The 19,853-nt window shown below is 29.4% G+C and overlaps 2 protein-coding genes across 8 annotated transcripts in view; one reads left to right on the top strand and one right to left on the bottom strand.

Moving 5' to 3' along the window:
* Positions 1-2,654, top strand: part of LOC111634583 (protein kinase 4-like) — a 40,894-nt gene extending 38,240 nt beyond the window's left edge. For both annotated transcript variants that reach the window (XM_023379392.1, XM_023379391.1), the window contains one exon: positions 84-2,654. In XM_023379392.1, the coding sequence (XP_023235160.1) occupies positions 84-427 (344 nt within the window). In that variant the 3' untranslated portion in view covers positions 428-2,654. The remainder of the gene's footprint in view (positions 1-83) is intronic.
* A 13,543-nt stretch (positions 2,655-16,197) lies between these two features.
* Positions 16,198-19,853, bottom strand: part of LOC111634584 (protein-L-isoaspartate(D-aspartate) O-methyltransferase-like) — a 28,225-nt gene continuing 24,569 nt past the window's right edge. For 3 of the 6 annotated variants that reach the window (XM_023379394.1, XM_023379395.1, XM_023379393.1), the window contains exons 3-8: positions 17,934-18,070; positions 17,748-17,852; positions 17,559-17,679; positions 17,394-17,479; positions 17,155-17,323; positions 16,198-16,883 (exon numbers count right to left, since the gene is read on the bottom strand). In XM_023379394.1, the coding sequence (XP_023235162.1) occupies positions 16,783-16,883; positions 17,155-17,323; positions 17,394-17,479; positions 17,559-17,679; positions 17,748-17,852; positions 17,934-18,070 (719 nt within the window). In that variant the 3' untranslated portion in view covers positions 16,198-16,782. Of the gene's footprint in view, positions 16,884-17,150; positions 17,324-17,393; positions 17,480-17,558; positions 17,680-17,747; positions 17,853-17,933; positions 18,071-19,853 lie in introns of all 6 variants that reach the window. The other 3 variants (XM_023379397.1, XM_023379398.1, XM_023379396.1) reach the window with 3 other exon arrangements.

The raw sequence follows: 19,853 nt of genomic DNA, 5'->3' as shown, positions 1-19,853 counted from the left end.
TTTTTATAAAATTAATTTATTTTTTAAAAAATTGAAAGTTTTTATTATTTTTATTATTCTTAAGAATTTATTTCTTTTTATAGTATCTACAGTTTCGTCAAATAATCAAGATTTAATGAAATCTGACAAAAATCAGGATGTAAATAAAAATAGCTACATTCATACAATTAAACATCAGTCGTCTAATCGTAAAATAGATATTCCTCATGTCGGAATGAGCAGTGCGGAACTTCAAGAATCGATACACAAACACTCTGAAGAGTCCAATAGTGCCATGTTGGCATTGACCGTCGGGCTGTGCGTCACGGCCCTGCTGCTTGTGCTCGTGGGATGTCGCATGCGTTCTATTCGCAGACGACTTGCAAGAAGGAAGCGGTCGGCCCTTGTGCACGATGCTGACTATCTAGTCAACGGTATGTATCTGTAGAACAAAAATGTGGTGAAAATTTTACGTGCAGTGCAAACAAATATAATTGAAAAAGCATCTAGTCACAGTTTTATTTTGTTGTTAAAATGTATTACTTGTACTTTACAAAGATATATTGTTGTTATTTTTTATTTGTTAGAAATCATTGAAGCATTTTAATGTTTTTTTATAATTTTTTAAATTTTTATGCAGTGACTACACACAGGAATGTAGGGATATAATTTTTATCTATATCCAATATGTTACAAGAATCAAAATTTCAGAATCTTTTTAGAAATCATTCTCTCATTATCATAAATTCTATGGAAACAGTATTGTTTCATGTTTAGAATATATTCTATTATCTGCCATTATATTTTGTAGTGAAGAATGTTTAATAATATAATTTTCCAGAGTAAGTATAACTTACTATTTTCAAAATAGTTAGGATAGTAAATATAATTATATAATTTTATTTTATTTTCCCAAATTAAAAGTTTAAAAAAAAAAATTACCAGATAGCGTATATGATAAGGATTCTTCCAATACGACAAATGTGGTTAGAATGAGATTTGGATTGGATTTGAACTTAGTTAAAAGATAGTAATTTGTTTTGCAAAGAATTGGCATGCATTGTATAGGTCACCTTCAGTTTAGTATGTCTCGGATAGAACTGAAGATACAGTAGAGATGAGAGAAAGAGATCAAAACACCAATAAAACTACTCAGATTCAAGAAATATATAAATTCTTTAGTTTTATCAATATTGTTTAAAAAAAAATCTATAACAACTTATCCAAACTTTGTAACATTGGATTAAAGAGAGTGGTCATCATGGCCAAGTTCATTCCATAAAGTAATATTCAACATAACCATGCAATAATCAATTTTTCTATAGAATGAAAAATCAATTTTGTAATTCCTGTTTTGAATTTTCATGTGACTAGTTTAAGTTTTAATTTTGCTCATAATCCATATCTGTCCACTATTGTGGGTAGACCCCATTGTAATTTACAAATAGAGCAATCATATAATTTAAAATGCATTGGGTTCTCACAAGAATAATTCAAATATATTGCATATTAGTATTTTGTACATAAAAAGCCAATTCTTTGGTTGTAATATATAGTATTACAATGAAATGAAGTACAGTAAAAGTAATTATGTTTATAATAAAAAAATCAAAAGTATAAAAAATCTTAATACGAATTTTATTTTATTATTGCATTCAGAAATTTTTATTAATTTAAACTAAGGAAAAATATTTGATCTTTTTATACTGATAAAAATAAAATGTGGTGTTAAGAATTAAAAATAATCTAGACATATCATGTCTACTGATTATCACAACTGTAACATTTAATTCTCTTTGATAAAACATTGCATAAAATATATTGCCAGAATCTTAATATCACTTTTCAATAACTTTTATTATCCACAAAAACAATAAAACCTAAACTAAAAGGAAACAAAACTCTTTGAATTTTAGGTAATTGTTAAATTGACAAATATAGTTATTTCAAGGCATCATTCAAATAATAATAATAATATTTCGACATTAGTAAAATCTTAATGCTTTTTTCTGTGTGTCAAGCAGCTCCAGAGCTTCTACAAATAAAATTTAAAAATTTCCTCTGGGATATTGGATAGAGATAAAAATTATTCTGTACATGATGATCACTTACTGTATAAATCTAAGCTTAATTTTAAGTATTATATATTGTTAAGAAATACATTTTTGTCAGAATGTGAGGAGATATATAATTGTTAAGATATTTCAAGTTTTATTCTTTTTATTTTCGTGCAGAAAAGTATGATAGCTAAATTTACACTTTGTACTTTGTAGCATATTTGTTAAGCTATTTTTAATGGTATTGAGTTACTATTTTTTTCAAATAGTAAAAATTAAAACAAAACATTGCCTTTTTTTTTATGTATCACTTAGCTTTGTACATAATTTGTGTGTGCATAAATTAGTATAATAATGAAAATAGTGCAATGTTTTATACTCTCAATCAGATTCAAAAATTACTTTTATATGTATAGAATGTTGCCAATATTACTGTTTGCATTTATTATATTATTTTGCAGCAGAATCTAGTCATATTTTATAGCATATATATTTTTTGTTTGTTTTTGTAGTACCAATTTGTGGTGTGAAATAATATTTTTGTATATAAATATATTGCATCAGGAAGCTAAAATTAGATGCATTTACATATGAATTTAAAATGTCCAAAAAAAAAAACTGAAGTTAAGATGTGTAAATTATGTATATTCCTTAACAAATAATTTTAGGCGTATTAATCTAGTCCTCATAGTTTCAATATTCTTTATCTGTAACATTCCTGCCACAAAATTTTATGTCTAACTTGCAGCGTGTACGGTTTTTCCGGTATTTTATATAAAGAGAACACCCTAAAATAGTGCAATGCAGTTAAAAAGTTCTACACAGGTGCAATTTTTTATTACATAATGTAAATAAACAGAATTATTAATCCAACAAAAAAGAAACAATGACTAGTAAAAGAACAACTAGTCATTTGGGATTTGTCCAGCCGAACATCTAGATAATTATTTTTCTGTCTTTAATTGTTATTTGTTAGAATTACTATAATTTTTGGCCTGTAGGGCAAGTTAAATTTGATTTATTTAAAATTTTTTAAGTATAAAAAGTTGTATATTATAAAAATATATCAATACTGTATGTATACATATATAATATTTGCATAGTTAAAGTAGAGCACGTGTCTGTTTATTTTGTCGGAATCGTCAATGTCAGATGCGTAAGATTTATTGTGAATTAAAATTTTGTTATTGTTTTGAATTATATAGTATACACTCTTAAAAAAGTATATTAAAACTGTAAATCTTGATTTGCAAAGAACAATAAAAGTTCGATTCATTAAAGTATAAGAAAGAGGGCAGTGATTTTGATTTTATTAGAAAATGCATGCATGCATTGCATTCGGCAATATCTCTGCCAATGGCTAGATCTATTGCAGTATACTTCAATTTACACACAAGCTATGTTTTTAGTAAGTTAAAAACAGAAGGAACTAAACGGAGTCTTGAATAATGCTCAAACATAGAAGTTCAAAAACTGAAGGTCATCAATTGAATTTTAAGCGTACGGAGTGTGAAATAAGCAATTACTTAATGAAGGAGAACTTTTAGTAGTAGAGAATCGAAAGCTCGACGTAAAACAAACAAAACACTGTAATTTACTTCAAAATATTTTGCCGGCTTTTAATTAAACTATAGTATTTTCCAGAATAAACATAAAGCCAATGTGCTGGATTTTAATCTGTATCACTACGCAACGAAATTTTCGAAAAAAAAACTGAAAATTCAAGTATTCCGTGTAAATTTTATGACGTCATGTAGTGTTTTTTCGTTTTTATAATCTCAGATTTCTTGCAAAAATATGGAAAATTTCAAGTAGATTATAACAGTTTGAGAGGAACAGGAAGTTCGATAATTTTCATTTATACTAAGATAAAATTTAAATAATGAAGGCTTAGAGAAAAATAGATTTAAATTTGAACCTTATTATTTTTAAGTTAAAATTATATGCGACGCCATCTGTTATGAGATTTTATTTTAAAATAATTCTTATATTAATGATTCTATAAAGGCAAAAAGCTTAATTTAATTCGTTCCCGACCTTCAAAATCAGTACATAAATAGCGTTCTGCATTATATTTAACAACTGAGAAATAATAATTATATTTAATTTAATAATAAATGTTCGTTATTTTATTTAAAGATGAATTCTTGGATGCCATTTATATTACGTGAAAGTAAATAACGCAGTTTTTAATAATTTGATTTAAATTCGACCGTGGCGCGAACCGAAAAACGGAAATGGTATATTTTCCGCACGCGCACCCGAATTTTAATTTAATTTAAATAGCAACGTCGATGATTCGTATCGTGGCGTCAGGCGATGTAGGCGCCACTAACTTTCGAATCGGTAGTCCCGTCGGCTTTCTTTAACGTAGAAAGTGTAGTACCGAGTAGCTTGTTCGGTAACCGGTGCAGTTATGAGTTCAAAATTCCGTTCGTAAACCGATCTGTTCGAAAAGTGAGGCGTTCGAAACCCGAAGTTTGACTACACTTTATCGTCATTGCTATATCCGCTACCTACCATACCGATATTCAAAAACATGAGAATAATATATGTAATACATTGTTCCCATTACAGTTAACACACTTCTGTCGGAATACGTTTGAGGGACGTACAGTACAGTACCCACTAAGATGTATCCAGTAGCCGAACCAGGGAGGGCCCGGTTCCCTTGCCTTTGTAAATTAAGTAAAAATTCAAAAATAAACGGATGTGACAAACTTATACACCTGTATACACATCCACAGCGCTATTGGTTACTTCGATAATTGTATAGGAGTGAATGCTATAATCAATACGGCGTCCCGATGTCAAATATAATTAATTATTCAAAAATCGAGTTTACACACTAGTTATAAAATTCTATTTATATGTTACCTTTTCTTGTCTCGAAGAAAACTGTTTCGACTCGCGGTAGCAGCCATTATAATTTGTTTACTATTCCTCGTGTTAGATAAGAAAATGTCGGGATTTCGATGTCAGAAGAGTCTTGAGTTCGAAAGGAAATTATATTTCATCAAATTTTGATACCGAAACTTATCATCATCGGTCATTCCACATCAAGATGGCTACCCGATTATCGAAGCAGACGACGAATGCCAAAGACCCGGATGTTTCGTTAGGTTTAAATTCTTTAATATGATTGGTCGTTGTGTAACCGACTTGTTAGATATATTTTCTTCAATGATAAATAATGTAATACTTTCTTAGAGAATCTTTCGTTTAAAATATATTTTTGAATCGAAAAACAAAATATATGTATGTCTATGAAAAAAATTTCATGTTTGGAAAAATTATTTTAGACTCGGATATATTAAAAATATTTAACGTATTTTTATTTTCTTCCGAGTGAAATATATTCCACCACATTAGCGAAGCGGTCAAGGTGGCAGCCTACCGCTCTGGGGGACCCGGGCTCGAATCCGAACGGGTCGAAAAATCCCCAGGAATTTTTCGGGGGTGGTCCGTTCGGATGTGTCGGGCCCCGTCCCTCACCACCCGGCAGCCCCATTGTGGACCTGATCGAACTCATAATGGGCTTGCAAAAAGAGGCCCTCTTATTGCCCACAGAGCGGAGAGTTAAAAAAAAACAATGTCAAACATGATCAATATATTTTTTAAAATACATTAAAATTATTATATTATGTAGAAAGCGGGCATATTAATCTGCAAACTTATCGGAAAAAATTGATCAGTAAAATACTTAAGTTGAATTTATACAAAATCCAATCTGCAAATTTTAATTTAAAAAAAAANAGATATTCTTATATGTGATTTATATTAATTCATCTTAAAATTAACATATATATATATAATTTTATTTTATAGATGTTTATCAACAAAATAATCCTACCCTTTATCAGCCAATGATAGAAATACCTTCACATTCATCTCCTCCACCTCCTCCTATTTCCTATCATGAAACTGGTTAGTAAAAATTGAAAATTTTTTAGTTATTCTATTATAAGCTATTTTTTAGAATTTACAGTCTATATTATTCTAAAATTTTAGATTTAAGGATAATATAGATTAAAAAATGATTAAAGAATACTAATATCATACATTATTCAGTGCTTTGTAAATAAAAATATATATCTCATACTAATAATTACACAAATAAACAATACTGTCCATCAGGCATTAAAATTCTTTAATTATAATAAAAAAAGCACTTTAATAATAATGGAATTAGCACATTAACAATAATAAAAAAATAGCAAGTACTTTCAACATTGCATTTACATCTTCTTCAGGCTATATAGATTTTTTTAAAAAACTATTCTGTATAGCCTGAAGATAATGTCAATGCAATGACAAAAGTACTTGCTAATTATTGCCATATAATGACATTTTTATCTTATTAATAAATAGATAAAAATTATAATTATGCATAATTTTCTTTTTTTTTTTTTTTTTTTTTTTTNTTTTTTTTTTTTTTTTTTTTTTTTTTTTTTTTTTTTTTTTTTTTTTTTTTTTTTTTTTTTTTTTTTTTTTTTTTTTTTTTTTTTTTTTTTTTTTTTTTTTTTTTTTTTTTTTTTTTTTTTTTTGTCAGAAATGGATTCTCTTTTCATTTTTATTCTTCTTTACTTTATATATAACATCAACTCCACCTACCTCTAGTCAAATTAATTCATAACTAATTAGTAATATAGCCTGAAAATGGTCCATAATTTGGCAGATTGTTTGTCTACTTTTTTATTAGTGTTTAAGAAACAAAATTTTAAAAAAATGTGTAATCTTTATAAGCAGCACAAAAACTTTTAATTACTAATGTTTTCCTTACTGATGCTACCTTAAGATCTCTTTGGGCAAGATTGAAAGAATACAAATATAACATACAGACATCACAACCCATTATAGCCCTTACAGCATACACTTTAGAGAGGTTGCGACAATGTTCAAATGTTACTTCTTCATGGCAAGCAGGAGTACACGGTTTATGTTTTAACTCCAAGAAAAAATCTTTGCAGCAGACATTCACAATATCACATGACTCAGTGAACATCACGCATCGACTCATGGGAAATTTGTTGGAAAAATGGTGGAACCATTTGACAACGAATGTTACCAGCAAAGTTAAACTGTTTTAAAGTATTTATAGGATGTTTAATAACACTAAATAATTATTTTTAATTAGCGTGGTGTCTCCTACCGTACGATCAGACGATAGGCCTACCTCATACTTTTGTCGAGGGAAGTAGTGGCTTATGTAAATTCGAAAGCAGCTCGAAAAATTAATTTTTAGGACATTTACAAACGTATTACACTGTTGATAGTAGAAAATGCCATGGAAGAACAAACCTACCTTAAGATAAGCTATTATGAAAACAAATATATGTAAATTCTATAGGCACTTTGCATCACTTGCAAAAAAATTGAATAATTAAATAATTTCTGGATTAAAATCATCTGTTTCTTTACAATATTATTTGTAAATGCTTAAATAATGATTATTTTAATAAAATAGATCATAATTTTAACCCCAAACACAAAAAAATGAAGAAGTTTAAGCCGATCGTCTACTCGCCATGTTAGACGTAGCGACCACCATTATCTACCATCCAGAATTGCCAGATGAATGTGCTCGACGGTCCACCATTCACATTTTGGGCCGAATACGATGGCTGCAACCTCTCTTTTATCAGATTCTGTCCACATTCAGTGGGATCAAATAAAAATCCTTAAGAAGATTACCAATACACATTATATTTATTTGTGGAAGCTTTACAAATATACAAATACAGTCGACCCCCCTATAAGATATAGATACGTTCCAATTTATTAGGAATCCGATTTCTTACAAGTCGTTCCAATCACAGCCCGACACATGTCAAGTTTATGGACTACGGCTGATTGAAAGGTTTTTTTCCATAAAATTAATCGATTCTACACTAATCCGACTCAACATTTCCAAAATACGTATATTTTTTCGTAGTTTTATAGGAATCATAATTATAGGGACCGTAATTATAGGGGGGTCAACTGTATGTACAACAGCATACTCCATCAATTACAAAGATCTCAACATCCTTTCTGTAGTAGCACGAAGAGTCTGGTTCAAGCCACAATCTGCATAACTGGAATAGCATTTCTTCCATACTTACTGACATTTGGTTCATTACCTCTCTTTCTCACTATATTTGTTATTTTTTTCTATTTGTGTGTTATAATGTTTTTATTATGTATTATGATTTTATTTTCTCTTTCTTTGGTATATTTTTACATTTGTTCATTGTTACATTATTTTTATTTTGTAATTTTATTCCTATATTTATTTTTTGATTTGTAAATGGTTCTTGTTTTTAGTTTACTCTGCATTTTGTTTAGAATATGTTTAGAACGTTTATGTTATGTTCTACTGTTTAATTTCAATTTTTAGTTTGATTTCATCTATTACCTGAAATAGTTTGTTAAAAATAACTGAAAATGTTAAAAAGTTGTTTGTGTTACTTATAAAGGTTGTATGTTAAATTTATTATCTTAAATAGCAATATTTAATTGATACAAAATTTAAAGGATTCAAAATTATATTTTCAACTTTTTAATGTTATATTTATAATAAAAGTTTAAAAAATAAATATAAAAATTTTTTATAAAATTAATTTATTTTTTAAAAAATTGAAAGTTTTTATTATTTTTATTATTCTTAAGAATTTATTTCTTTTTATAGTATCTACAGTTTCGTCAAATAATCAAGATTTAATGAAATCTGACAAAAATCAGGATGTAAATAAAAATAGCTACATTCATACAATTAAACATCAGTCGTCTAATCGTAAAATAGATATTCCTCATGTCGGAATGAGCAGTGCGGAACTTCAAGAATCGATACACAAACACTCTGAAGAGTCCAATAGTGCCATGTTGGCATTGACCGTCGGGCTGTGCGTCACGGCCCTGCTGCTTGTGCTCGTGGGATGTCGCATGCGTTCTATTCGCAGACGACTTGCAAGAAGGAAGCGGTCGGCCCTTGTGCACGATGCTGACTATCTAGTCAACGGTATGTATCTGTAGAACAAAAATGTGGTGAAAATTTTACGTGCAGTGCAAACAAATATAATTGAAAAAGCATCTAGTCACAGTTTTATTTTGTTGTTAAAATGTATTACTTGTACTTTACAAAGATATATTGTTGTTATTTTTTATTTGTTAGAAATCATTGAAGCATTTTAATGTTTTTTTATAATTTTTTAAATTTTTATGCAGTGACTACACACAGGAATGTAGGGATATAATTTTTATCTATATCCAATATGTTACAAGAATCAAAATTTCAGAATCTTTTTAGAAATCATTCTCTCATTATCATAAATTCTATGGAAACAGTATTGTTTCATGTTTAGAATATATTCTATTATCTGCCATTATATTTTGTAGTGAAGAATGTTTAATAATATAATTTTCCAGAGTAAGTATAACTTACTATTTTCAAAATAGTTAGGATAGTAAATATAATTATATAATTTTATTTTATTTTCCCAAATTAAAAGTTTAAAAAAAAAAAATTACCGGATAGCGTATATGATAAGGATTCTTCCAATACGACAAATGTGGTTAGAATGAGATTTGGATTGGATTTGAACTTAGTTAAAAGATAGTAATTTGTTTTGCAAAGAATTGGCATGCATTGTATAGGTCACCTTCAGTTTAGTATGTCTCGGATAGAACTGAAGATACAGTAGAGATGAGAGAAAGAGATCAAAACACCAATAAAACTACTCAGATTCAAGAAATATATAAATTCTTTAGTTTTATCAATATTGTTTAAAAAAAAATCTATAACAACTTATCCAAACTTTGTAACATTGGATTAAAGAGAGTGGTCATCATGGCCAAGTTCATTCCATAAAGTAATATTCAACATAACCATGCAATAATCAATTTTTCTATAGAATGAAAAATCAATTTTGTAATTCCTGTTTTGAATTTTCATGTGACTAGTTTAAGTTTTAATTTTGCTCATAATCCATATCTGTCCACTATTGTGGATAGACCCCATTGTAATTTACAAATAGAGCAATCATATAATTTAAAATGCATTGGGTTCTCACAAGAATAATTCAAATATATTGCATATTAGTATTTTGTACATAAAAAGCCAATTCTTTGGTTGTAATATATAGTATTACAATGAAATGAAGTACAGTAAAAGTAATTATGTTTATAATAAAAAAATCAAAAGTATAAAAAATCTTAATACGAATTTTATTTTATTATTGCATTCAGAAATTTTTATTAATTTAAACTAAGGAAAAATATTTGATCTTTTTATACTGATAAAAATAAAATGTGGTGTTAAGAATTAAAAATAATCTAGACATATCATGTCTACTGATTATCACAACTGTAACATTTAATTCTCTTTGATAAAACATTGCATAAAATATATTGCCAGAATCTTAATATCACTTTTCAATAACTTTTATTATCCACAAAAACAATAAAACCTAAACTAAAAGGAAACAAAACTCTTTGAATTTTAGGTAATTGTTAAATTGACAAATATAGTTATTTCAAGGCATCATTCAAATAATAATAATAATATTTCGACATTAGTAAAATCTTAATGCTTTTTTCTGTGTGTCAAGCAGCTCCAGAGCTTCTACAAATAAAATTTAAAAATTTCCTCTGGGATATTGGATAGAGATAAAAATTATTCTGTACATGATGATCACTTACTGTATAAATCTAAGCTTAATTTTAAGTATTATATATTGTTAAGAAATACATTTTTGTCAGAATGTGAGGAGATATATAATTGTTAAGATATTTCAAGTTTTATTCTTTTTATTTTCGTGCAGAAAAGTATGATAGCTAAATTTACACTTTGTACTTCGTAGCATATTTGTTAAGCTATTTTTAATGGTATTGAGTTACTATTTTTTTCAAATAGTAAAAATTAAAACAAAACATTGCCTTTTTTTTTTATGTATCACTTAGCTTTGTACATAATTTGTGTGTGCATAAATTAGTATAATAATGAAAATAGTGCAATGTTTTATACTCTCAATCAGATTCAAAAATTACTTTTATATGTATAGAATGTTGCCAATATTACTGTTTGCATTTATTATATTATTTTGCAGCAGAATCTAGTCATATTTTATAGCATATATATTTTTTGTTTGTTTTTGTAGTACCAATTTGTGGTGTGAAATAATATTTTTGTATATAAATATATTGCATCAGGAAGCTAAAATTAGATGCATTTACATATGAATTTAAAATGTCCAAAAAAAAAAACTGAAGTTAAGATGTGTAAATTATGTATATTCCTTAACAAATAATTTTAGGCGTATTAATCTAGTCCTCATAGTTTCAATATTCTTTATCTGTAACATTCCTGCCACAAAATTTTATGTCTAACTTGCAGCGTGTACGGTTTTTCCGGTATTTTATATAAAGAGAACACCCTAAAATAGTGCAATGCAGTTAAAAAGTTCTACACAGGTGCAATTTTTTATTACATAATGTAAATAAACAGAATTATTAATCCAACAAAAAAGAAACAATGACTAGTAAAAGAACAACTAGTCATTTGGGATTTGTCCAGCCGAACATCTAGATAATTATTTTTCTGTCTTTAATTGTTATTTGTTAGAATTACTATAATTTTTGGCCTGTAGGGCAAGTTAAATTTGATTTATTTAAAATTTTTTAAGTATAAAAAGTTGTATATTATAAAAATATATCAATACTGTATGTATACATATATAATATTTGCATAGTTAAAGTAGAGCACGTGTCTGTTTATTTTGTCGGAATCGTCAATGTCAGATGCGTAAGATTTATTGTGAATTAAAATTTTGTTATTGTTTTGAATTATATAGTATACACTCTTAAAAAAGTATATTAAAACTGTAAATCTTGATTTGCAAAGAACAATAAAAGTTCGATTCATTAAAGTATAAGAAAGAGGGCAGTGATTTTGATTTTATTAGAAAATGCATGCATGCATTGCATTCGGCAATATCTCTGCCAATGGCTAGATCTATTGCAGTATACTTCAATTTACACACAAGCTATGTTTTTAGTAAGTTAAAAACAGAAGGAACTAAACGGAGTCTTGAATAATGCTCAAACATAGAAGTTCAAAAACTGAAGGTCATCAATTGAATTTTAAGCGTACGGAGTGTGAAATAAGCAATTACTTAATGAAGGAGAACTTTTAGTAGTAGAGAATCGAAAGCTCGACGTAAAACAAACAAAACACTGTAATTTACTTCAAAATATTTTGCCGGCTTTTAATTAAACTATAGTATTTTCCAGAATAAACATAAAGCCAATGTGCTGGATTTTAATCTGTATCACTACGCAACGAAATTTTCGAAAAAAAAACTGAAAATTCAAGTATTCCGTGTAAATTTTATGACGTCATGTAGTGTTTTTTCGTTTTTATAATCTCAGATTTCTTGCAAAAATATGGAAAATTTCAAGTAGATTATAACAGTTTGAGAGGAACAGGAAGTTCGATAATTTTCATTTATACTAAGATAAAATTTAAATAATGAAGGCTTAGAGAAAAATAGATTTAAATTTGAACCTTATTATTTTTAAGTTAAAATTATATGCGACGCCATCTGTTATGAGATTTTATTTTAAAATAATTCTTATATTAATGATTCTATAAAGGCAAAAAGCTTAATTTAATTCGTTCCCGACCTTCAAAATCAGTACATAAATAGCGTTCTGCATTATATTTAACAACTGAGAAATAATAATTATATTTAATTTAATAATAAATGTTCGTTATTTTATTTAAAGATGAATTCTTGGATGCCATTTATATTACGTGAAAGTAAATAACGCAGTTTTTAATAATTTGATTTAAATTCGACCGTGGCGCGAACCGAAAAACGGAAATGGTATATTTTCCGCACGCGCACCCGAATTTTAATTTAATTTAAATAGCAACGTCGATGATTCGTATCGTGGCGTCAGGCGATGTAGGCGCCACTAACTTTCGAATCGGTAGTCCCGTCGGCTTTCTTTAACGTAGAAAGTGTAGTACCGAGTAGCTTGTTCGGTAACCGGTGCAGTTATGAGTTCAAAATTCCGTTCGTAAACCGATCTGTTCGAAAAGTGAGGCGTTCGAAACCCGAAGTTTGACTACACTTTATCGTCATTGCTATATCCGCTACCTACCATACCGATATTCAAAAACATGAGAATAATATATGTAATACATTGTTCCCATTACAGTTAACACACTTCTGTCGGAATACGTTTGAGGGACGTACAGTACAGTACCCACTAAGATGTATCCAGTAGCCGAACCAGGGAGGGCCCGGTTCCCTTGCCTTTGTAAATTAAGTAAAAATTCAAAAATAAACGGATGTGACAAACTTATACACCTGTATACACATCCACAGCGCTATTGGTTACTTCGATAATTGTATAGGAGTGAATGCTATAATCAATACGGCGTCCCGATGTCAAATATAATTAATTATTCAAAAATCGAGTTTACACACTAGTTATAAAATTCTATTTATATGTTACCTTTTCTTGTCTCGAAGAAAACTGTTTCGACTCGCGGTAGCAGCCATTATAATTTGTTTACTATTCCTCGTGTTAGATAAGAAAATGTCGGGATTTCGATGTCAGAAGTCTTGAGTTCGAAAGGAAATTATATTTCATCAAATTTTGATACCGAAACTTATCATCATCGGTCATTCCATCATCAAGATGGCTACCCGATTATCGAAGCAGACGACGAATGCCAAAGACCCGGATGTTTCGTTAGGTTTAAATTCTTTAATATGATTGGTCGTTGTGTAACCGACTTGTTAGATATATTTTCTTCAATGATAAATAATGTAATACTTTCTTAGAGAATCTTTCGTTTAAAATATATTTTTGAATCGAAAAACAAAATATATGTATGTCTATGAAAAAAATTTCATGTTTGGAAAAATTATTTTAGACTCGGATATATTAAAAATATTTAACGTATTTTTATTTTCTTCCGAGTGAAATATATTCCACCACATTAGCGAAGCGGTCAAGGTGGCAGCCTACCGCTCTGGGGGACCCGGGCTCGAATCCGAACGGGTCGAAAAATCCCCAGGAATTTTTCGGGGGTGGTCCGTTCGGATGTGTCGGGCCCCGTCCCTCACCACCCGGCAGCCCCATTGTGGACCTGATCGAACTCATAATGGGCTTGCAAAAAGAGGCCCTCTTATTGCCCACAGAGCGGAGAGTTAAAAAAAAACAATGTCAAACATGATCAATATATTTTTTAAAATACATTAAAATTATTATATTATGTAGAAAGCGGGCATATTAATCTGCAAACTTATCGGAAAAAATTGATCAGTAAAATACTTAAGTTGAATTTATACAAAATCCAATCTGCAAATTTTAATTTAAAAAAAACGGATTTATTTACAATTTAAAGGATTTACAACATTCGAATTGCTCATTACTTTTTACTATATTTTCCAATCGCCTAAATGTTGGCTAAAATCCCCAATAAGTATCATCTGATGAAGCATCAATAACGAACAGGATTTGAATAGCATTAATTAAGCATCGTTTGGTTGATTTAATTTTCATTTTAAATTATTAAAAGTAACTTAATATATTTAAAGCAGACTTCTAAGTTGTAAATGTTTTGATGACACCGATACTGTAACACAGACCAAGTACTTTAAAATTCAATCTTCTGTTTTTAACAAATTTTGAAACAGGACAGGATAGTTTTAGATTTATTAAATTAATACTAAAATATTTCAAAATTTGATATTGAAAAGTCATTTTGGTGTCTGTCCGTAACCGTAAGGTAATTACAGTTTGTGTTAATATGGTTACACCGTAGACAAGAATGTATTTAAAAAGTAACTTTTTAATTCAAACTAGTTATTGAGGGTATAGTGTTAAGTAGTTTAGTTTGCATGCAACAAATCAATCAGTTGTTATAAAAAAGAAAAGAGAGAAAAGAAATTTTACAAGTTGTATTTGCATAATAATAGTTCAAAATTGATCACATTTTAATTAACTGTTTTCAAGTTGTGTACTATATTATTAAAAAGTTAAATTGATACTTTGTAATTCATTTCAATAGCATTTTTTCCCTTCACGTCTCCATGTATACTTTCACTAACAAATTAAAACATTAAATTATAGGTGAAAATAAAATATTGCCCTGGTGCAATCTGATAGATTTCGTAATTAAAAACACACTTGTAAGTTTTTAATAAACGGGTTCGCCATAGATTTTCTGGCATCACTTAATCTGGGCAGAATTAAGAGGGCAAATAAAACTCCCATAGCTGCCAAACATCCATTTGTCAAGTGGACACATTTGGAACCGTGTTGCAATCATTGGAAATTCCTCTAAACCATCTAATTTTTAATTCATTTTATTAGCATTTAACTCAAGCTACTGCCTTAAAAAAAGATGAAAATACCAGTCTATATTTTGTGTATATATTTATATTTCTAGCAGCCCATCGTGTATTGGAAACACCGGACGCATGTAATTAATGATCTGGGACATATTATAGTTAACGCGTGACCTTGGAATGTCAGGCCAAATGATTAGTCCAAAAAGGCTTCGGAACAAAGCCTGCTAAAAATATTGGTGACAATATTTTTGGCAGGCTTAATCTGTAAATATCTTAAATTACTGGTTAAAAATTTAACCAGTAATTTAGATGTTAAATGCAAATTTTATTTTGATATTCTGTAAGCCTATTATTTAGATTAACAAACATCAGACACAGAAGATTTTGGCTGTTAAAAAAAAAACTATTTACAAAACAAGATATATAAGGTTAAATTTATTTTCAGCATTAAAAACAAACAAATTCTTCATAATAAAAAAATGTTATAATTTGTAAACTATATAGATATTAATGCTAGAAATTTCATCATATTAAAAATTGTTAGACCAAATAATTTGAAGCATGTGTAATTGTTGAAATTTTCATCACTAATTCTCTGATCTTTGAACCTAATGTAAAGAAATTAAGTGTTTTTTAAATAAAAATTCCAAGTAACTTATATCACATAATATGAAATTCTCTGTATATTATATATTTGTACCAAAGCAGACTATTAAAGCTTTTGGAATGAATAAGCAGCTGTTATTAATAAAAATGCAAAACTTCAATCAAGAAAAAAAACAAAATGCTAAATAATCTGAAAATATGCTCTATAGTTTTACAACATAAGCCTAGTTTATTTACAATAAAAACTTTTAAAGTTTTTACACTACTGCTCTAATTTTGATTAGACTAGCATATTTGAACTTTGTTATTTTATTAATTTTAACAAAAGGTGCATTTTTTTATTTTTTTCACATTAAAGTGTATAAATGCAAACGTCAGTTATTCCCTCCTTTTTTTTTTACAAAAAGAAAAACAAAGAAAGTTGAATTATTTTACAACAACAATAAAGAAAATTTTAACATCAAACATGCATTTTAACCAACTACTGATTAACGTTTGAAAATTTTGCAAAAAAGTTCTCGAAAACATTCAGTATATTCCAACGCTAAGTGGTATTGCAACGGATCAGTTCTCTTCAAGAATGAACGTGGGTCGGTCCGAGGTGTTTTTGCCGGCAACTTTCCCGGATACGAGACGAACGACATGAATAGAATCCCGGCAGAGTCTTGCAAATTAAAGGAATTGGAGACGTGGCAAATAGTTTTCGTAGCCGGTGATGAAATTCCATGGTGTGGGTCGATTAGAAGAGGACGCAGCACCTAGCAGAGACAGATATAAATCTCTATCACCAGTTATTCATCCATTGTTTTGCTGCATTGGCATGATGTTTTAGCAATAGAAGCAGCATATACTGCAAGACCTTGTTTAAAACTACAGCTCTTTCCTGTCATGCCTGAAGAATAAGAAATAATGCAATTCACTAAATGTTCACAGGCATCGACATTTTAAGTTTTTTTAACAGTCACAGCCATAAAAAGATGCACTTTAATTAAATTTGGAATAAACTAATTTTGTTGGAGAACAAAATAAAATATATAGTTATACTTAAATATATAATGGCATAGACAACATTCCATTAAACATACAAACCATGTCCATGCATGAAATTTTTAAAAAATATATCATTAATTATTAAACTAAGGATTCTTCTTAGTGCCACCTGCCAGGCCATTGAGATTCCTTGTCAGTTAGCGGCACATAAACCACACCCATTAACTGACTGCGTTTTATTGTTCCGTCCGACAGCTTGTCCACCTGTTCCAACATTTGATTGTGTCCTTCTTTACCAACTGGAATAATTAACCTTCCTCCTGGTTTCAGCTGGTTAATTAGCTAATGGATAAAATATACTAATTAAATACGATTGAACTTCATTTAATTCCTAACTCAATTATACATTTACCTCCTGTGGCATTTCTGGAGCAGCTGCTCCGACATGAATTGCATCGTAAGGTGCATCTTCTTCATATCCCTTTCTACCATCTCCAACTGTTGATTTTGTAAAACATTTTGTATGCAAACTTTTAAAAGTAAGATAAAAATGATAATATAAATTGATATTTCTTACCAATCATCTTAATACTTCCAGACTTAATTAAATCTGGTTGATCTTTATTGATATTTTCAATAGACATATTAACAAGTTCCGGAATATGATCGATTCCCACGGCTAAGCCATTTTTACCCACCTATTGTCACAGTATTCATTAAAGGTTAATTATAATTACAATTTATGCAAAACTGTCAATTGTCTTACCATTAATGCCATACAAGCAGTAAGATAGCCACTTCCTGATCCTACGTCTAGTGCTTTAGCTCCTTCGTATAAATTATCTTTTAGAAGTTCTAAGGCATGTGCATGCTGAAATTAAATTTTATAAGAAAACAAAGTATATTGTCAAGTAATTGTCAAGTAATTATACAATCATAATTACTAACTCACCATGTGTGGAGCACTAATCGTAACTGCAAATCCAATCCCCTGGGGAGAGTCCATATAAGCATTGTGCTTGCAGTAATTTCCTCTGTCAACAGCCAGCATTGCTTTCTCCACTCTTTCTGAACGTATGATCACATTTTCTAAAATATTGAGTTTTTATATCAATTTTAAAACTAAAATAATAATCTATATAAAATCAAAATGAATCCCAAGTAAGGGATTTAAAGAGAGAACCAAATCTATATTTTTAAGAGTGACATTAACAAACTGACAATCTATTTTGGTGAAAGTTAAACCAAGAAATTTAAAAATGGAAAGCTTAGCTCATCTACACAAAAATGTTACCTGGAAACTCCTGTTGTGTGCAGATGAGAATTATCCTGTTAGAAAATGGTCATTTGCAGCCCTGCCACAAAATAGAACACAAGGGTGCAGCAGGATTTCCTGAACTTACCACTATGTTGTCAATGTCTCTCACAGCATTACTAGGGAATGATCAACTAACATATGAGATGGCTCCCCAGCTTATCATTGTCAGCAGGGGGTAGAGTACCGCTTGGCAATAAAGTTAAAATTGGAATGCTTACCAGTGATTCTCCACACTAACACATGATTGTCCATTCCTCTGTCATTGCAAACAAAGCTGGAAATGCTGGGCTACTAATAGCAGGACAGAGCAGTCTCTGTGCTTGCAAATTTGCCTCTGTTGGTCACTGCTAAATAATGCCAATGATATGGGAAGAGACAAAGCTCTGTAGTAAGGGTACATCCTACCTGGCAGCGTCCAGTGACTGCAGGTGTGAACGTGCTTCCAAGCAGAGTGGACAAACTTGTTCAAGCAAATGTGAGTGTCCAGAGTAACCTCATTTAGCATGCAGCTATGATGATACTTCAGCAGATGACACTTCTACACATGCTTGCAAGAAGCAGCTACTAAGCAAGTTTGACTGATGCTTCCACTGCTTGCACTTAGATTCCAAAGAAGAAAATGGCTGATTTTGTAGATGAATGAAAACAGAATGACAAATTGTTTATATGTTATATACTTTAACTAGCTGTTACACACGACTTTGCCCAAGCAGATTTTGCAAGCAAACCCATTTATATTCAGTATTTCAACAACCTTAGTAATTGTTATATAACACCCACCGATAAGAATGATAAGAATTGCTGAGAATCAAATGAACTATTTTCAATTTGATCAATTTTTTGGAACATTTACAATCATTCTATAATCGAACCAATATACAATAACAAATTTGAATTTAAAATGGATCTAACATTTGGTTAAAAAATCAAAATATATAAAAATATTTATAACAATGTCTGAAATGTTATCAATTTAATACACATAAGTACTCAATGAAAACTAAATGTAGTTGAAAACAAAAAAATTGCATCTAAAATAGTATAGTAGCCATTCTTCAGGTTAAGCCTTAATCCTCTCCCCCCACAGGGAGAATTTCCAAAATCCCTTCTTAGTGTGCTTACCCTAACTGTGTACAAAATTTTACCTCTAGGTTCAGCAGTTTGCTCGAAAACAGAGTAACAAATAAATTGTGTATACATGTTGTATATGTTTAATAATTTTTATGTAATTTAATAATTTATGATTTTGTAAATGCAACATTTTAAAAATAAACTTTTTTTTTTAACTTACTCTGTGAAGATTCCTTATATTTGTTGTTTATCTAGTTAGTGATAACATTTACCTTTCAAATTTAACATTTTAATGCTTGTCATATCATCCATAGCAAGCACTGGACAAAGTTGTCTATCACCATTTCGTAAACAATATGCATTCACTCTGGACAGAGTTTGCTGGCAAGTTGGAAGCATGTACAAAGATTCTTTCCACTTATTGGTGCTGGATGCTGAATGTTGATAAAGATGTTGGATAAAGATGCCACAGCAGCTGTTTCA

Source organism: Centruroides sculpturatus, unplaced genomic scaffold (assembly GCF_000671375.1).
Source record: "Centruroides sculpturatus isolate CEXI.00-Female unplaced genomic scaffold, Cexi_2.0 scaffold825, whole genome shotgun sequence".
Classification (NCBI taxonomy): Eukaryota; Metazoa; Arthropoda; class Arachnida; order Scorpiones; family Buthidae; genus Centruroides; species Centruroides sculpturatus.
Note: the sequence above shows the minus strand (reverse complement) of the source record. Positions and strands in the feature narration are given on the sequence as shown.